The sequence below is a fragment of the Molossus molossus genome, unplaced genomic scaffold (genome assembly GCF_014108415.1).
Source record: "Molossus molossus isolate mMolMol1 unplaced genomic scaffold, mMolMol1.p scaffold_m16_p_6, whole genome shotgun sequence".
Lineage (NCBI taxonomy): Eukaryota > Metazoa > Chordata > Mammalia > Chiroptera > Molossidae > Molossus > Molossus molossus.
In genome coordinates, this window is record NW_023425399.1 from 51,845,055 (window position 1) to 51,864,420 (window position 19,366).

At 38.4% G+C, this 19,366-nt stretch overlaps 1 protein-coding gene across 4 annotated transcripts in view; it reads left to right on the forward strand.

Annotated features, from left to right (window-relative positions):
* The window catches only part of GINS1 (GINS complex subunit 1), a 46,673-nt gene that overhangs the window by 13,122 nt on the left and 14,185 nt on the right, over positions 1-19,366 (forward strand). For 2 of the 4 annotated variants that reach the window (XM_036244022.1, XM_036244021.1), the window contains exons 3-4: positions 678-776; positions 1,434-1,524. In XM_036244022.1, coding sequence (XP_036099915.1) covers positions 678-776; positions 1,434-1,524 — 190 coding nt within the window. Of the gene's footprint in view, positions 1-677; positions 777-1,206; positions 1,353-1,433; positions 1,525-15,962; positions 16,018-19,366 lie in introns of all 4 variants that reach the window. The other 2 variants (XR_004957003.1, XM_036244024.1) reach the window with 2 other exon arrangements.

The following is a 19,366-nucleotide window of genomic DNA, read 5'->3' on the forward strand; positions in this document are numbered from 1 at the left end:
TAGTTGGAGATAACAAATATTTGTTGGATGTGTGAAGGATCTATTTTTTGTTAATCCTCACCTGAGGATATTTTTTCATTGATTTTATTAGAGAGAGTGGAAAGGAGGGAGGGAGAGAGAAAGAAACATTAATGTGAGAGAGACTCATAGACTGGTTGCCTCCCAGATCAAACCTGCAACCCAGGTACATGCCCTCGACTGGGAATTGAACCCGCAGCCCTTCAGTCCCTGGGCTGACTCTCTGAGTCAAACTAGCTAGGGCAAAAGAACATTTTTGACTCCCATTTTATTCACTATATTATGAGGAATACTACATATAATAAAAACATAATATAGGACCATAATCTTATGAACCATGATGTTAGGTTTGTCTCTTATCGTAGCATGATAAAGGAATTCCAGAAAGTGAGTAAACACAGTTTGTCTTTTGGAAATAACAGAGATTAATCAGTGTATAAAAAATGCAAAGTACTGAATGGTTAAATGAAATGCTGATAGTATGATTTTATGTAAATTTTTTGGCTTTTGGCTTTTTAATCTTTTAATGTTAATACAAGCTCTGAAATAGAGGCAGGTACTGCTTATAATTGAAATATAGCATATTAGTTGTTGACCTTGAATATTTTATTTATGCTGAAATAGACATATTTGTTCTTTTCCTATTCAAATGTTACTAGGAATGAAGCGAAGTCAGGTGGACAGAGTGATTTGATACCAACCATCAAATTTCGACACTGTTCTTTGCTAAGAAATCAACGGTGCACTGTAGCATACTTGTAAGCCTCTCAGTTTTTGCTAGGGGTTTGAGGGAATAATGGAGCATTTTCCACGTGGTTTCCTGTTTAACCGTATCAAATAAAAAACAAATTCTTAGATTTGTCTCTCCCTTTATAAACATTCTAAATTCTTTTTTTGATTTAAAAACTTTTTGTTATGAAAAATTGCAATATTCATAAAACTAGGGATAATAATGGAATGAACCAGCATGGGACCATCATAAATGTGTAATAATTTTTTAATGTTTTGCCATATATGTTTCATGTTTTATTTATGCTCCACTATTATAGAGCATCATGACATTTTTTTTTACCACTGAATACTTTAGTATACATGTCTAATAAATAAGACTTCTATCTAATCCATATTCATATTTTCTGCATTGTCTCAAAGATGACTTGTTTTTCATTTTCTTTTTTTTTTTTTCTGGAGCGGGAACCGAACCCTGGACTCTCTGATCCACAGGCCAATGCTCCAACCACTGAGCCAAACTGGCCAGGCTAAAGATGACTTCTTACACTTGGTTTGTTTGCCTCAGGAGCCAAATAAAGTCCACATAGTACATTTAGATTATTGTGAGTCTTGACTTTCTCCTGATCAAAACAATTTCTGGTATCCCTTTTGTTAAGCCATCTAATACCCTCTTAATGTCCTAGGTATGACCGATTGCTTCGGATTAGAGCACTCAGGTGGGAATATGGCAGTGTTCTACCAAATGTTTTACGATTTCACATGTCTGCTGAAGAAGTAAGTTAGCACTGTTACTCAAATTTACAATTTTGGAAAATGCTGAGGTTCAGGCATTGTTCTTTAATAGTGTTTATTAGTATTTCTTTATGTTTGTTTGTTTGCTTGTGTTTTAACATTTTAACGTTTTTTTTTTTTAATTTGCTTTTGTTACAGATGTTTCTCTTTTATCCCCCATTGGCACCCCTCCCCCGCCCCATTCCCAGCTTTGTTGTCTATGTCCGTTGGTTATGCATACATGCATATCAGTTCTGTGGTTTATCTCTTTCACCCCCAACACCACCTCTTCTGAGCTTTGTCAGTCTGTATCCTACCTTATGTCTCTGGGTCAGTTTTGTTCAGCAGTTTGTTTACTTCATTATATTCTGCAAATAAGTGAGATTATGTGGTATTTGTCTTTCTCTGCTTGGCTTGTTTCACTTAGCATAATATTCTCCAGGTCCTTCCATGCAGTCTCAAAGGATAAGAAGAGATCTTTCTTTCTTACAGCTGCATAGTATTCCAATGTGTACATGTACCACTGCTTTTTTATCCACTCATCTACTTTTGGACATTTGGGTTGTTTCCAGATCTTAGCTATTGTAAATAGTGCTGGTATGAACATACAGATATATATATTCTTTCTGATTGGTGTTTCAGGCTTCTTAGGTTATATTCCTAGAAGTGGAATCACTGGGTCAAATGGCAGTTCAATTTTTAACTTTCTGAGGTAACACTATAGTTTTTCATAGCGGCTGCACCAGATTGCATTTCCACCAGCAGTGTACTAGAGTCCCCTTTTCTCCACACCCTTGCCAACACGTGTTGTTTGGTGATTTGTTGATGGCAGCCATTCTGAGAAGTGTGAAGTGATACCTCATAGTTGTTTTAATTTGCATCTTTGATAATTAGTGATGTTGAGTGTTTCTTCATACGTCTCTTGGCCTTTTGTATGTCCTGTTTGAAGAGGTTTCAATTTAGGTCCTCTGCCCATTTTTTATTTGGGCTCTTTGTCTTTTGTTGAGTTGTATGTGCACTCTATATATTTTGGAAATTAACCCCTTATCTGATGTATCATTGGCGATTTATGGTGTCCCATATAGTGGGATCCCTTTCCATTTTGATGGCTATTTCTTTTGCTATGCAGAAGCTTTTTAGTTTGATGTAGTCCCATGTGTTCCTTTTTTCCTTTGTTTCTCTTGCCTTAGGTGTTGTATCGGTGAAAATTCTGCTGTGTATGTTGTCTGAGATTTTGTTGCCTACATTTTCTTATAGAATTTTTGTGGATTCACGAGTTACATTTAAGTCTTTTATCCATTCTTGTGTATGGTGTAAGTTGGTGTTCTAGCTTCATTTTTGTGCAAGTAGCTGTCCAATTTTCCCAACACCATTTAAGGAAGAGACTATCTTGACTCCACTGTATGTTCTTGCCACCTTTGTCAAATATTAATTGAGCATATTGTCTTGGGTCAATTTCTGGGTTCTTTGTTCTGTTCCATTGATCTGTCTGCCTATTCTTGTGCCAGTACCAGGCTATTTGATTACAGTGGCTTTGTAGTTTAACCTGATATCTGATAATGTGATCCCTCTTTGTTCTTCTTTTTCAAGATTGCTGAGGCTATTAGGGGTCTTTTTTGGTTCCATATAAACATTTGGAGTGTTTATTCTAGTTCTGTGAAGTATGTCGTTGGTATTTTAATGGGGATTGCATTGAATCTATAGATTGCTTTGGGTAATATGGACATTTTAATGATGTTAATTCTTCCAATCCATGAACAAGGTATATGCTTTTACTTTTTTATATCCTCCTCTGTTTCTTTTTTCAATGACCTGTAGTTTTCTGTGAAGAGGTCCTTTATTTCTTTGGTTAAGTTTATTACTAGGTATCTTCATTTTTTTGCTGCAATGGTAAATGGGAGTATCTTTTTAGTTACTCTTTTTGTGAGTTCATCATTGGTGTATAAGAATGCCGTCAATTTCTTGTCGTTAGTTTTGTATCCTGCTACTTTTCCAAATTCATTTATTAAGTGTAGTAGATTTTTGATAGAGTTTTTAGGGTTTTCTCTATACAATAACATGTCATCTGCAAATAATGACAGTTTCACTTCTTCCATTCCAATTTGGATCCCTTTTATTTTTTTCTTCATGTCTAATTGGTGTGGGTAAGACTTCCAGTACTATGTTGATTAAGAGTGGCGAAAGTGGGTATCTCTATCTTGTTCCCGTCCTTAAGGGGAATGCTTTTAGTTTTTGCCCATTGAGTATGATGTTCGCTGTAGGTTTTTTATATATGGCTTTTATTGTGTTGAGATATTATCCCTCTATTCTCACATTGCTGAGCATTTTTATCAGAAATTGGTGCTTTTCGGCATCTATTGATAAGATCATGTGGTTTTTATCTTTCATTTTGTTTATGTGGTGTATCACATTTATTGATTTGTGAATATTGTACCATACTTGCATCCTTGGGATGAATCCCACTTGGTCATGGTGGATAATTTTTTTGATGTCTGGCTGGATCCGATTTGCTAATATTTTGTTAAAGGATTTTGGCATCTGTGTTCATCAGGGATATTGGCCTATAGTTTTCTTTCTTTGTAGTGTCTTTATCTGGTTTTGCAATTAGGTTTATGCTGGTCTCATAAAATGAGTTTGGAAGTGTTCCATCTTCTTGGATTTTTTGGAATAGTTTGAGGAGAATAGGTATTAATCTTATTTGAATGTTCAGTAAAACTCCCCCATGAAGCCATCTGGACCTGTGCTTTTGTTTGCTTTGAGTTTCTGAATTACATCTTCAATTTTCTTTTGTTGTTAATGTTCTGTTCAAGTTTTCTATTTCTTCCCAGTTTAGTTTTGGGAAGCTGTGTGTTTCTAGAAATCTGTCTATTTCTCCTATATTGTTCAATTTGTTGTCGTATAATTGTGCCTAGTATGTTTTGATGATCCTTTGTATTTCTGTGGTGTCATTTGTTACTTGTCCTCTTTTGTTTCTGAGTTTGTTTATTTGGTTTCTCTCTTTTTCGTTCTTGATGAGTCTGGCTAAAGGTCCATCGATCTTGTTTATCTTTTCAAAGAACCGGCATTTTGTTCATTGATCTTTTGAATTGTTTTTTGGTCTCTATGTTATTTATTTCTGCTCTGACCTTTACTTTTTCCTTCCTTTTACTAGCTCAGGATTTTTCTTTTTGTTTACTTTGTAGTTCTTTTAGTTGTAGGGTTTGAAAGTGAATTAGAAATTTTTCTTGTTTCTTGAGGTAGGCCTGTAATGCTATGAACTTCCCTCTCAGGACTCCTTTCACTGTGTCCCATAGATTTTGTGTTCTTATGTGTTCATTTTCATTGGTTTCCAAGAAGTTCTTAATTTCTTCCTTGATCTCGTTAGTTACCCGTTCGTTGTTTAGTAATGTACTATTCAGCCTCCAAATGTTTGAATATTTTTTTGTGTTTTTATTATAATTGAGTTCTAGTTTCATTTCACTGTGATCTGAGAAGATGCTTGATATGATTTCAATCTTGAATTTCTAGAGACTTGCTTTGTGTCCTAACATGTGGTCTATCTTTGAGAATGTCCCCTGTGCACTTTAGAAGAATGTATATTCTGCAGCTTTGGGGTGAAATGTTCTGTAAATATCCGTGAAGTCCAAATGACCTAGTTTGTCTTGTAAGGACTCTATGTCCTTGTTAATTTTTTGTCTAGAAGATCAATCCAGTGGTGTTAGTGGTGTGTTGTTAAAGTTACCCACTAACATTGTATTACTATTGATCTCTGTCTTGAAGTCCTCCAGACGTTTTTAAATATATTTTGTGCTCTCATACTTGGTGCATATGTGTTTACTAGGGTTATATCCTCTTGTTTGATTGATCCTTTTAATATTATGTAGTGACCTCCTCTGTCTCCTATTATGGTCCTGGTATTGAAGTCTATCTTGTCAATATGAGTATTGCTACACCAGCTTTTTTTTCTATTTGCTTGGAAAATTTTTTCCCATCCCTTCACTTTCATCCTGTGTGAGTTTTTTGTTGTGAGGTTGGTTTCTTGTAGACAGCATATAATTGGTCGTGTTTTCATATTCAGTAGCTACCCTATGTGTTTTGATTGGAACATTTAAGCCATTTACATCTAAAGTAATTATTGATACATAATTATTAGTTGTCATTTTAATTTTATGCCTATGTTCCTCTCTCTTTGTTTCTTCTTACAACAGTCCCTTCAGCATTTCTTGAAGTGCTGGTTTGGTGGTGGTCAATTCCTTTAGCTTTTTTTTTTTTTATCAGTGAAGCTCTTTATTTTTCTTCAATTTTGAATGATAGCCTTGCTGGATAGAGTAGTCTTGGATTCAGACCCTTGCCTTGCATCACTTTGTAAACTTCATGCCACTCCCTTCTGGCCTGCATTGCTTTTGTTGAGAAATCAGCTGACAGTCTAATGGGAACTCCCTTATAGGTAACTTTCTGTCTCTCTCTTGCTTTCTTTAAGATTCTTTCTTTGTCTTTAATGTTTGCCAGTTTTATTATGATGTGTCTAGCTGTGGGTCTTCTGGGGTTCATCTTGCTTGGGACTCTCTGTGTTCCCTGGACTTGTATGGCATTTTTCTTCACCAGTTTAGGGAAGTTTTCTGCCATTATTTCTTCAAACAGATTCTCTATTCTTTTCTCTGATTCTTCTCCTTCCGGTACCCCTATAATGCGAATGTTGTTTCGTTTTATATTGTCCCACAACTCTCTTAAAGTCTCCTCCCGATTTTTAAGCTATTTTTCCATTTTCTTCTCTCTGGATATTTTTCTTTATCTTGTCTTCTAAGTCACTGATTCGGTCTTCAGTTTCTTCTAATCTTATATTGAATTCTTCTAAAGTATTTTTCATAACAGCTGTGTCATTCTTTATTTCCTTTTGATTTTTATGCATAGCTTCTACTTTTTTTATGCTGCAGTAGTTCCCAGTGAGCTCTTCATAATTCATATTAACTTGCTTGTAGTTCTCACCAAATTGTTTGAGCACGCTTAAAATCATTGCTTTGAATTCTTTATCTGACAAGTTGTGTTCTTCTAGTTCCTATAATTCCATTTCTGGTGATTCCTCTCTTTTGTTCATTTGGGTATTGTTTCTTTTTTTCCCCATTTTAGCCGTCTGATAGCTCTAGAGCCAGTGAGGGATGTTTGGATGTGTAGGCAGCTCACTGTATATTAAATAAAGCTACTGTGCCTATCAGACTATTTTGTTGTGTGTTGCCTCTTGCCTGCTGTGGATCCTGGAAGATTGACTACTGGGGGCTGGTCTTGGTTTATCCTGGTAGGTGCTGCTGCTTGATTCTGTGGGCCCCTCTGAAGCTGTGTTCCCAGCTGATCCCTGTTGCTACCTGTAGCTGTGTTGCTCAGACCCTGCTTGAGCCGCACTCCTTGCCCGCACGTTGGGTGGCTGGATCACACAGGCCCCTCTTGAGCCCTTGCTCCCAGTCGGACCCATGGGCAGCTGGGTTGTGCAGGCCATACTGTAGCCCTGGTTCCCCGCTGATCTTGTGGGCAGCTGGGTTGTACAGGGCCTGTTGGAGTCCCCACTTTCCGCTGATCCTGTTGGGAGCTAGATCGCACAGTCCCCTCTGGAGATCCCGCACCAAGTCTATCTTGTGGGCCGCTGGGTCACACATGTCTGTCTGGAGCCCGGGTTCCACACTGCTCTTGTGGGCTGCTGGGTCACACAGGTCCCTCTGGATCCCCTTCTTCCCATCCCTGTTTTGGGCCACTTGGTTGCACAGGTCCCTCTGAATCCCTGGCTCTGCACCGCTCTTGTGGGGAGCTGTGTTGCACAGGCTACTATGGAGCCCCAGTTCCTGCAGCTGGTGGCTGGGGAGTGCTGCTGCCCAGTGGGGCTCAGCACCTGATCAGCCTTTGCTGTAGTTTTTGAGGATGGTTCTCTGCTGCTAGTCTGTGCTTGTGTTGACTGAGGATGGATGTCTGCTCCCTAGCCACTGATGCTGGGGATATATCTCCACTCTGATCGGGCTGCTACTCTGGGGGATGGTGCTGGGCTCCCACCTTCACAGCTCCACTATTTTGCACTGGTCTGTGTTGACACAGGGTAGCCACTGGTCTGATGGTGCCAGGTGCACTGGTGGGCTCAGGTTGCTGGGCCCTAGCTGCTCTCACTGCCTCCTCCCAGGGAAGACCCGGGATCTTCCAAAATGGTGGGACTTCCCTGCGGCACAAGGAGAAGTGCCCTGAAGAGCCGCTTACCGGATAGCCAGCTGCTCCCTGTCCACAGCACAGGAACCTTCTGCTCCGCGTCTCTGCACTGCACGAATTTGGTCATCCACCTTCACATCCACTTACACTCTCTCACACACTAGCTCACTCTCTCAGGCACTCACCCTCCCTCCAGTCCTGTCCGCTGCCATCTTCCCAGACTTGATTCTTTTGTCCATTTTAATATTTTTGTTATTTAATATTTGGAGTCTAGATTTGAATAAATCAATTTCAAAAACAATTATCAAAGAAACATTTTATAGTATTAGTATATAAACATAAGTCATAGGTTTCTAAAGAGAAAAAATGATTAAAGTGTTACTTATACAAATATTCAGAAATAACATTTTTTTTTATCCTTATCTAAGTACATTTTTCCATTTTTTGGTCATATATAGTGGGAGGGACAGAGAGAGAGAGAAACATCAACATGAAAGGGCCACATTGAGTGGTCGCCACCCGCACGACCCAAGCAGGGCTGGAGACAACTGAGGTATGTGCCCTTAGCGGGAACCAAACCTGGGTATCTCTGGACTACAGGCTGACGCTGTAACAGCTGAGCCAAACCGGCCAGGGCCAGAAAAAACATTTAAATTAATCACAGCAGTAACAATGAAAATTTTAACTGGTGAAAATTTTTTTTCAGAAACAATAAATTTTAGTCAAAAAGTGAATTGAAAACTAATCACTAAACAACAAAGATTTAGAGGCCTGTGTATGAGATAAGAAATTTCTGTTCACCATTAAAGCCACCAAATAAGAAGATTGTCCTTGCTTTTGTAAAGAGTAGACTGAATATTCAAAGACTATTTTTCCCTGAATTATTTTTTTCTCTTTATTATTCAAAGATTCTCAGCTTCACAATTATAATATAACTTTATATGTAAGTTTAAACACACAAATACATATCAACAAGATGAAAAATTTTAGAACTTAAATATTAGCCTTTAGATATATTAACTGTCATTAATTTTTATAAGACTATGCATGTACTGTATTACATTTATCATCATAATTGGAGCTTTAAGAAGAACCAAATATGTATTACTTATTTTGCATTGCTTTGGTAATTTTTAGCTTTAAACTTTTACTCTTGTAGAAAATGTCCAGATAACCAAAGATTTCACATAACCAGAGCTTATCCATAAATTAAATATCAGTTTAAGCTATAAGGATCTTGTAAATTATTTTATTAATTGTTAAATCATTTTTCATGTTTTTCAATTACAGTTGACGTACAGTATTATATTAGTTTCAGGTATACAACCTGATGATTAGACATATAAATTACTAAGTGATCGTCCCAACAAATTTCATACCCATCTGGCACCATATGTTGTTACTAGATTATTGACTGTATTCCCTTTGATGTACTTTACATCCCGTGACTATTCTGTAACTAACAATTTCCTCTTTACCCCTTCACCTTTTTCATCAAACTGACACAACCCACCTCCCATCTGGCAACCATCAAAATGTTCTCTGAGTCTTTTTTTGTTCTGCTGGTTTATTATTTTGTTCCCTACATTCATTTGCTCAAGGATATGTATTTATTGCCATTTAATTTTCATATTTTTTATTTCTAGAATATTTATTTATTTATTGTTATGAATTTATTTTGGTTACAGATGTTTCTTCTTTTTCACCCATTGACACCTTCCTCCTGATCCCCTTCCCTCTGCATTGTTGTTATGTTCATTGGTTATGCATACATGCATGTAAGTTCTATGATCTATATCTTTTCTCCCCACTGTCCCCCTTTTCTGAGTTTTGTCAGTCTGTACCCCACATCCATGTCTCCAGGTTCATTCTGCTCATGAGATTATTATGTTCATTATATTCCATAAATAAGTGAGATCATGTGATACTTGCCTTTGTCTGACTGCCTTATTTTGCTTAGCATAATACTCTCCAGGTCCCTTCATGTCGTCTCAAAGGTAAGAATTCTTTCCTTCTTATAGCTGCATAGAATTCCATTGTGTATATATGTATACCACAGCTTTTTTTTTAAAAAAAAACATAGCATATTTTTATTTTTTTTATTGATTTTAGAGACAGAGGAAGGGGGGGGAGAGAGAGAGAGAGAGAGAAACATTGATGACAGAGAACATCAATTGGCTGCCTTTTGTATGCCCCACATTGGGGATTGAGCGCAACATCATGGTGCATGGGTTGATGCTCAACCAGTGAGCCACACTGGCGGAGCTGTACCCCAGCTCTTTTATCCACTCTTCTATTCATGGACACTTGGGCTGTTTTCAGATCTTAGCAATTATAAATAGTGCTGCTATGAACAAAGGGGTACATATATTTTTCCTGATTGGTGTTTCATGCTTCTTAGGATATATTCCTAGCAGTGGGATCACTGGGTCAAATGGCAGGAAAGGAGAGGGAGAGAAAGAGAGAAACATTGATGAGAGAACATCGATTGGCTGCCTCCTGCATGCCCTCTACCTGAAATTTGGCCCACAAACTGTGCATGTGACCTGACCGGGAACTGAACTGGCTACCTGTTGGTACATGGGTCAATGCTCAACCAATGAGCCACACCAACCGGGCTGGCAGTTCAACTTTTAATTTTTTGAGGAAACACCATATGGTTTTCCATAATGGCTGCACCAGTCTGCATTCCCACCAACAGGTAACTAGAGTCCCCTTTTCACCCCACCCTCGCCAACACTTGTTTGATGATTTGTTGATGGCAGACATTTATACAAGTATGAAGTGATACCTTATTGTTGTTTTAATTTGCATCTCTGATGATTAGTGATATTGAGCATTTCTTCATATGTCTCTTGGTCATTTGTATGCCTTTTTGGAGAGGTATCTATTTAGGTCCTCTGCGCATTTTTTAATTGGGTTCTTTGTCTTTCTTTTGTTGAGTTGTATCTGTACTCCATATATTGTGGAAATTAACCCCTTATCTGATATATCATTGGCAATTATGGTGTCCCATATAGTGGGTTGCCTTTTCATTTCGATGGTTGTTTCTTTTGCTGTGCAGAAGCTTTTTAGTTTGATGCAGTCCCATGTGTTCCTTTTTTCCTTTGTGTCTATTGCCTTAGGTGATGTATCAGTGAAAATTCCGCTGCGTATGATGTCTGAAATTTTGTTGCCTTCATTTTCTTCTAGGATTTTTATGGAATCACGAGTCACATTTAAGTCTTTTACCTATTTTGAGTTTATTCTTGTGTATGGTGTAAGTTGATGGTCTAGCTTTAGTTTTTTGCATGTACCTGTCCAGTTTTCCCAACACCATTTATTAAAGAGGCTGTCTTTATTCCACTGTATGCTCTTGCCACCTTTGTCAAATTATAATTGAGCATATTGTCTTGGGTTAATTTCTGTGTTCTCTATTCTGTTCCATTGATCTGTGTGCCTGTTCTTGTGCCAGTACCAGGCTGTTTTGATTACAGTGGCTTTGTAGTATAACCTGAAATCTGGTAATGTGATCCCTTCTACTTTGTTGTTCTTTTTCAGGATTTCTGTGGCTATTCGAGATCTTTCTTGGTTCCATATGAACTTTTGAAGTATTTGTTCTAGTTCTGTGAAATATGTCGTTGGTATTTTGATGGGAATTGCATTGAATCTATAGATTGCTTTGGGTAATATGGACATTTTAATGATGTTAATTCATCCAATCCATGAACAAGGTATGTGCTTCCACTTTTTTATATCTCCTCTATTTCTTTTTTCCATGTCCTGTAGTTTTCTGCAGATAGGTCCTTTATTTCTTTGGTTAAGTTTATTCCTAGGTATCTTAATTTTTTTTCTACAATGGTAAATGGGATTGTTTTTTTTTGGTTTCTCTTTCTGTGAGTTTATCATTGGTGTATAAGAATGCCGTCGATTTCATGATGTTAATTTTGTATCCTGGTACTTTGCCAAATTCATTTATTAAGTCTAGTAGATTTTCAATGGAGTCTTTAGTGTTTTCTATGTATAATATGATGTCATCTGCAAATAATGACAGTTTCATTTCCTCCTTTCCAATTTGGATCTCTTTTATTTTTTCTTCTTGTCTAATTGCTGTGGCTCAGACTTCCAATACTATATTAAATAAGAGTGGTGAAAGTGGACATCCCTATCTTGACCAGTTCTTAAGGGAAATGTTTTTAGTGTTTGCCTATTGAGTATGATATTGGCTGTAGGTTTTTCATATATGGTCTTTATTATGTTGAGATGTGATCCCTCTATTCTCACATTGCTGAGTGTTTTTATCAGAAGTGGGTGCTAAATTTTGTCGAATGCTTTTTCAGCGTCTATTGATATGTTCATATGGTTTTATTTTTTATTTTGTTTATGTGGTGTATCACGTTTATTGATTTGCGAATATTGTACCATTCTTGCTCCCTGGGATGAATCCCACTTGGTCATAGTGGATAATTTTTTTGATGTTTTGCTGGATCTGACTTGCTAATATTTTGTTAAGGATTTTAGCATCTGTATTTATTAGAGATATTGGCCTGTAGTTTTCTTTCTTTGTAGTGTCTTTATCCAATTTTGGAATTAGGATGATGCTGGCCACATAAAATGAATTTGGAAGTGTTCCATCTTCTTGGATTTTCTGGAATAGTTGAGAAGAATGGGTGTTAGATCTTCTTTGAATGTTCGGTAAAGTTTCCTGTGAAGCCTTCTGGGCCTGGGCTTTTGTTTGCTGAGAGTTTCTTAATTACATAGTCAATTTCCTTCGTTGTTATTGGTCAGTTCAAGTTTTCTGTCTCGTCCTGGTTCAGTTTGGGAGACTGTGTGGTTCTAGAAATTTGTCCATTTTGCCTAGGTTGTCCAATGTTGGCATATAATTGTTCCTAGTATGTTTTGATGATCCTTTGTATTTCTGTGGTGTCAGTTGTTAATTCTCTTTCGTTTCTGATTGTTTATTTGGGTCCTCTCTTTTTGATGAGTCTGGCTAAAGGTCCATTGATCCTGTTTATCTTTTCAAAGAACCAGTTTTTTGTTTCATTGATTTTTCGAACTGTTTTTTAGTCTCTATGTCATTTATTTCTGCTCTGACCTTCCTATTTCTTTTCTTCTACTTCCTTTGGGTTTTTCTTTTTTGTTTACTTTCTAGATTTTTAAGTTGTAGGGTTAAAGAGTCAATAAGGCATTTTTCTTGTTTCTTGAGGTATGCCTGTAGTGCTATGATCTTCCCTCTCAGGACTGCTTTTGCTGCATCTCATAGATTTTGTGTTGTTTTGTGTTCATTTTCATTGGTCCAGGAAGTTTTTAATTTCCTCCTTGATTTCATTGGTAACCCATTTGTTGTTCAATAACATGCTATTTAGCCTCCAGGTGTTTTAATGTTGTTGTGTGTTTTTGTTATAATTGAGTTCTCGTTTCATGCCATTGTTGACTGAGAAGATGCTCAATATGATTTCAATCTTTTTGAATTTGTAGAGACTTACTTTGTGTCCTAAAATGTGGGACTTACTTTGTGTCCTAAATGTAAGCTTTGAGGATGTCCCTTGTGCACTTGAGAAGAATGTATATTCTCTGCGTTTGGGGTGAAATGTTCTGTAAATATCAGTTAAGTCCACCTGATTTAGGTCTTAATTTAAGGACTCTATGTCCTTGTTAAGTTTTTGTCTAGAAGATCTATCCAGTGGTGTAAGTGCGGTGTCAAAATCACCCACTAAGATCGTATTTCTATTGATCTCTTCCTTGAAGTCCTCCAGAAGTTTTTAAAAATATTTTGGAGCTCCCATATTTGGTGTGTATATGTTTACCAGTATTATATCCTCTTGTCGGATTGATCCTTTTAATATTATGTAGTGGCCTTCTTTTTCTCTTATTATGGACCTCATTTTGAAGTCTATCTTGTTAGATATGGGTATTGCTCCACTAGGTTATTTTTTCTTTTTCATTTCCATTTGGTTGGAAAAATTTTTTTCCATCCCTTTACTTTCATCCTGTGTGAGTCTTTTGTTGTGAGGTGAACTCCTTATAGACAGCATATATATGGGTCATGCTTTCTATCCAATCAGCTATGCTATGTCTTTTGATTGGAACATTTAAGCCATTTACATTTAAGGTTATTATTGATAGATAAGTTATTAGTTGCCATTTTTATTTTATGCCTATGTTCTTCTTTCTCTCTCTGTTTCTTCTTCTTCTTCTTAAAACAGTCCCTTCAGCATTTCTTGCAGTGCTGGTTTGGTGGCGGTGAATTCCTTTAGCTTTTTTTTATTAATGAAGTTCTTTATTTCTCCTTCAATTTTGAATGATAGCCTTGCTGGATAGAGTAGTCTTGGATTCAGACCCTTGCCTTGCAGTACTTTGCACACTTCATGCCACTCCCTTCTGGCCTGCATAGTTTCTATTGAGAAATCAGTAGTCTAATGGGAGCTTCCTTGTAGGTAATTTTCTGCCTTTCTCTTGCTTCCTTTAAGATTCTTTATTTGTTTTTAATGTTTGCCATTTTTATTATGATGTGTCTGGCTGTGGATCTTCTGGGGTTCATCTTGCTGGGGACTCTGTGTTCCCTGGACTTGTGTGGCTTTTTCCTTCACCAGTTTAGGAAAGTTTTCTATCATTATTTCTTCAAACAGGTTCTCTATTCCTTTCTCTGATTCTTCTTTTTCTGGTACCCCTATAATGCAAATGTTGTTATGTTTTGTATTATCCCACAGCTCAGTTAAACTCTTCTGGTTTTTAAACTTTTTTTTCATTTGCTGCTCTTTTGGGGTGTTTTTCTCTGCCTTGTCCTCTAAGTCGCTCATTCGGTCTTCATTCTTCTAGTCTACTATTGAACCCTTCTAAGGTATTTTTCATATCAGCTATGTCATTCTTTATTGCCTCTTGATTTTTATGTATAGCTTCTACCTCTTTATGTGTTGCTTTTACCTCTTTTTTTAAGCTTCAGTAGTTCCCAGTGAGCTCTTCATAATTCTTATTAACTTGCTTGTAGTTCTCACCAAATTGTTTGAGCACCCTTATAATCATTGCTTTGGATTCTTTGTCTGACAAGTTGCGTTCCTCCGGTTCCTGTAGTTCCATTTCTGGTTATTCCTCTTCTTTTTTTTTCATGTGGGTGTTGTTTCTTTGTCTCACCATTTTAGCAATCTGGTAGTTCTAAGCTTAGTGAGGGATGTTAGAATGTGTAGGCAGGACAGTGTGTATCAATTAAGGTGCTTTGCCTCCCAGCCTTTTGTCTGCTGTGGATCCTGGAGGGTTGACACCTGGCAGCTAAAATTGGTCTGTTGTGCAGGTCTTGATCCCCGACATTCGCTGCTGCTTGGTCTGGGGCATCGCTCTTTATCAGTCTTTGCTGATGTGCTGCTGTAGGCCTGGAGCGTGGGGTTTGGGCTGGCCTGCTAGCCACTGTCGGCCTGGGGCCTGGCGCCCTGGCTGGCCCACCCACTGCCACGGACCTGGGTCCTGGGCTGGATGCATGCTGCCGCGGACCTGGGTTTGGGGCTGGGTGCAAGCCGCCACTGGTCTGGGTCCTGGGCTGGGTGTGCAGTGCTGCAGGCCTGGGTAATAAAATTTTGATTGATTGATTGAATTTATAGTATGACATTACTGACATACTAAATCCAATCCTTATCTGTGGTATATCCTCCCATATATTTAGATCTTTAATTTCTCTCAATAAGTTAAAAAAGTAGATCTGCTGGGATATAATTCACATACCATAAAATTTCCCTTTTAACATACACAATTTGGTGGGGGCTTTTTTGTTTTTGTTTTTTAGTGTCTTCATAAAGTGTACATCCATTACCACCGTCTTATTCCAGGACATTTTTATCACCCCCAAAGAAACCCTGTAACCAATATTAGTTTTACTCTGTATTCTCTTTTCTCTTCTCAGCCCCTGGAAATCACTAATCTACTTTTTTTCTCTATAGATTTTTCTGTTTTGGGTTTTTCATATAAGTGGAATCATATGTTGCTTTTTGTGTCCGTCATTTAGCATGTTTTCAAGGTTCATTAATATGCTAACACTTGTCAGAACTTCATTTTAATTTACGACTGAATAATATTTCATTGTATGGATATATGTTTCTAATCCATTAATCATTTGAAAAGAGATTTGTGTGTTTCTCAACAATATGTTATAGTTTTCAGAAAACTAAATGTAGAGTTTGTAGATAATCATAATTCTGAAGTGGTGTATTTTTCATGGTTCTGTTTCTGAATGTTCCTTAGATATGTGATTAGGTATGCTGTGATGTAAGTTCCGTGAGACTTCTTTATTTTGTTGAATTATTCATTCGCAGGTAATCAATATTTTTCAGTTCTAGACCACCATGATAAAGCCAGTATCGCAGTAAAGTGAGTCATCCTAATTTTGGGTTTCCCAGTGCATAAAAAAGCTATATTTATCCCTGACCACTGTGGCTTGGTTGCTTGGAGCGTCATCCTGTAAACCAAAGGGTCATAGATTTGATTCCTGGTCATGATACATTTCCAAGTTGTGGGTCCAGTGCCTGGTCAGAGTGCATGCTGGAGGCAACCAATTGGTATTTCTCTCTCAAAAGTTAATAAAAACATATTCTAACTGAGGATTTAAAAAAAAAATTATGTTTGCACTATACTGTAGTCTGTTAAGTGTGCAATGGCATTATTTATAAAGAGACAATATCTATACATTAATTAAAAATATTTAATTGGTCTTCTGGTGAATGTGGTGGTGTAGGTAAACTCATCTCCTCCCACAACCACATCAAAATTACAACTTAACTACAAAACAATCATTATTCAGAACCACCTGAAATTGAGCTGAATGGAAGTCCTACAACTACTAAATGAAAGAAGACGCCACATGGAGATTGGTAGGAGAGGTGGTGGTGTGAATGGGCTGGTCCCACACCCACGTGATGGATAAAAATGAGGAGGAATACCTCAGCTGTGACGGTCCTCCATGAGGAGCGAGGGGTCTCGTTCCCACATCATGCACCCCAGCTCAGGGTTCTAGTGCCAAGAATTTAGGGCTATAAAAACCAGCGGGAATTGAGGTCGAGGGAGGCAGAGGCTGCTGAAGCCCCAGGCAGTTCCTCTTAAGAGGCCCTCACGAACTTACTGGGACTCATTCCCTCCAGGCTCTAGTATGGCCAAGGCAGCTTGAAAGGTTTCAGAGACCTATGGAGAACTGACTTGTTTGGCATTGGGTCAAAAGCTGGAGGCGCAGCTTTCTCCTGGACAGACTTGCTGTCTGAAGCCATTGTTCCTTTGGTGAGTCCTTCCCTGGGATAGCAGACGGCCGCCATATCTAGGATTCCAGCAACTGGCACACACTGTTTGCCCCACCCTGGTAATTTGCTGAGGCTAGCCACACCCAACTTTCAGGCTCACCCAAGTTGCTTCCAGTGGCTTTACTATAGGACTGGCCTGTCTTGGCTCTTAAGTCAGTTTCTAAATTCTCTCAAACTGCATCTGGCCTCAGTGAGCCCCATACATCTTGCTAAATGGCCTCAGGCTTGTCACTAGAAGCAGCCAGCCTTGGCTCACAGCTTAGCTTTACCTGAACACCTCCAAGACCAGCACAAGAAGCAGCCATCTGCAGATTGCTTTGTAGCTTATAGCTGGTGGCCCCCAGTAGAACACAGGTAGTGGCTGACCTTGCTCCAGAGCCAGCACACCCAGTGGACAGCTTCAGACCATGTCATAGCACCACCACCCAACCACCTCCACAAGTGACACATTCAAGGAGTGGACTCAGTGGTACCAGAGCTCTGCTGATGTAAGTCTTGCTCTGTGTGGTGGGTCCCCCTGCACAGCTGATCCTCCAAGGTACTGAGTGGTTAGTGGTCACAGCTAGTCATTGCAGATGATCCGCTTGAGTAAATCCCATTGATGTACCAACAGCAATCAAGACTCAGTTACAAGAAAAGCGTGTGCAGTCCACATGAGGAGTGCTTCTCGAGGGCCCAGCTGGGTTGATCAGGGAGGCACTGCCACTGGACCCTACAGGACACCTACTACAATAGGCCACTCTACGAAGCCTAGAAGACTTTGCAAATCTACCTAACACATAGAAACAAACACAGGGAGGCAGCCAAAATGAGGAGACAAAGAAACATGTCACAAATGAAAGAATAGAACATAACTCCAGGAAAAACAACTAAACATAATAGAGATAAGCAATTAATCAGTGCAGAGTTCAAAACACTGGTTATAAGGATGCTCAAGGAATGTAGTGAGATCTTCATGGAATTTAATGAGAACTTCAAGCAACTTAGTGAGAACATCAACAACATAAAAAAGGACCAGTCTGAAATGAAGTAGCTGAAATAAAGAATAATTTACAGGGAATCAGTAGTAGAGTAGGTGAAGCCAAGAAGCAGACCATCGATTTGGAACATAAGGAAGCAAAAAACACCCAATCAGAACAGCAAAAAGAAAAAAGAATCCAAAAAAGTGAGGATAGTGTTAGGAGCCTCTGGGACTATTTCAAAGCAAAGCAACATTTGCGTCATGGAAGTGCCAGAAGGAAAAGAGCACAAGAAATTGAAAACCTATTTGGCCCTGGCCAGTTTGGCTCAGCGATTAGAGCGTCAGCCTGCAGTCCAGAGAGACCCGGGTTGGTTCCCGCTAAGGGTGCGTACCTCCGTTGCAGTTTGTACCTGACCCTGGTTGGTCGTGCGGGTGGCAGACACTCAGTGTGTCCCTTTCACGTTGATGTTTCTCTCTCTCTGTTCCTCTCTCTCCCTCCCACTCTACCTGAACAACAAATGGAAAAATGTCCTCGGGTGAGGATAAAAAAAATAAAAATAAAAAAAAATAATGACAAACCTTTCCTAACTTGGTGAAGGAAACAGGCATACAAGTCCAGGAAGCATGGTGAGTCCCAAACAAGATGAACCCCAAGAGGCTTGCACCAAGACATATAATAATCAAAATGCAAAGTGTTCAAGACCGAGAATCATAAAAGCAGCAAAAGAAAGGCAGTTATGTACCTACAAGGTACATAAGACTGTCACCTGATTTCTCAAAAAGAAACTTCGCAGGCCAGAAGGGAGTGGCAAGAAATATTCAAAGTGATGAAAAGCAAAGACCTACAACCAAGATTACACTATCCTGCAAAACCATCGTTTACAATCGATGGACATATATAGAGTTTCCCAGATAACAAAAAGCTAAAGGAGTTTATCACCACCAAACCAGTATTATATGAAATATTGAAGGGTCTTCTTGAAGGCGAAGAAGATAAAAAATATGAACAGTAAAATGACAATAAATGTATATCAATCAACAATTCAATCTACCAACCAAATGAACAAGCAGAATAGAAACAGACTTATACATACAGAGAACATTTTGTTGATTGCCAGATGGGAGGGGGGTTGGGAGGGTGGATGAAAAAGGTTAAGGGATTAAGAAGTACAAATTGCTTGTTAGACTGATGAACCTCAAAGGGAAGGGCAGAGGAGTGGGAGAAGAGATAACCCAAATAACTTATAAGCATGTATGTATAACCAGTGGACACAGACAATAGTGTGGGAAACACAGGAGAGGGGTGGGGAGAGGTTAATGGCAAAAATAGGGGACATCTGTAATACATTGAAAAATAAAGGTAAGTTTAAAAAAAATACTTCATTGTTTAAAAAAATGTTAATTGTCACCTGTGCCTTCAGTGAGTTGTAATATTTTTGCCTGTGAAGGGTCTTGCTTTGATGTTGTT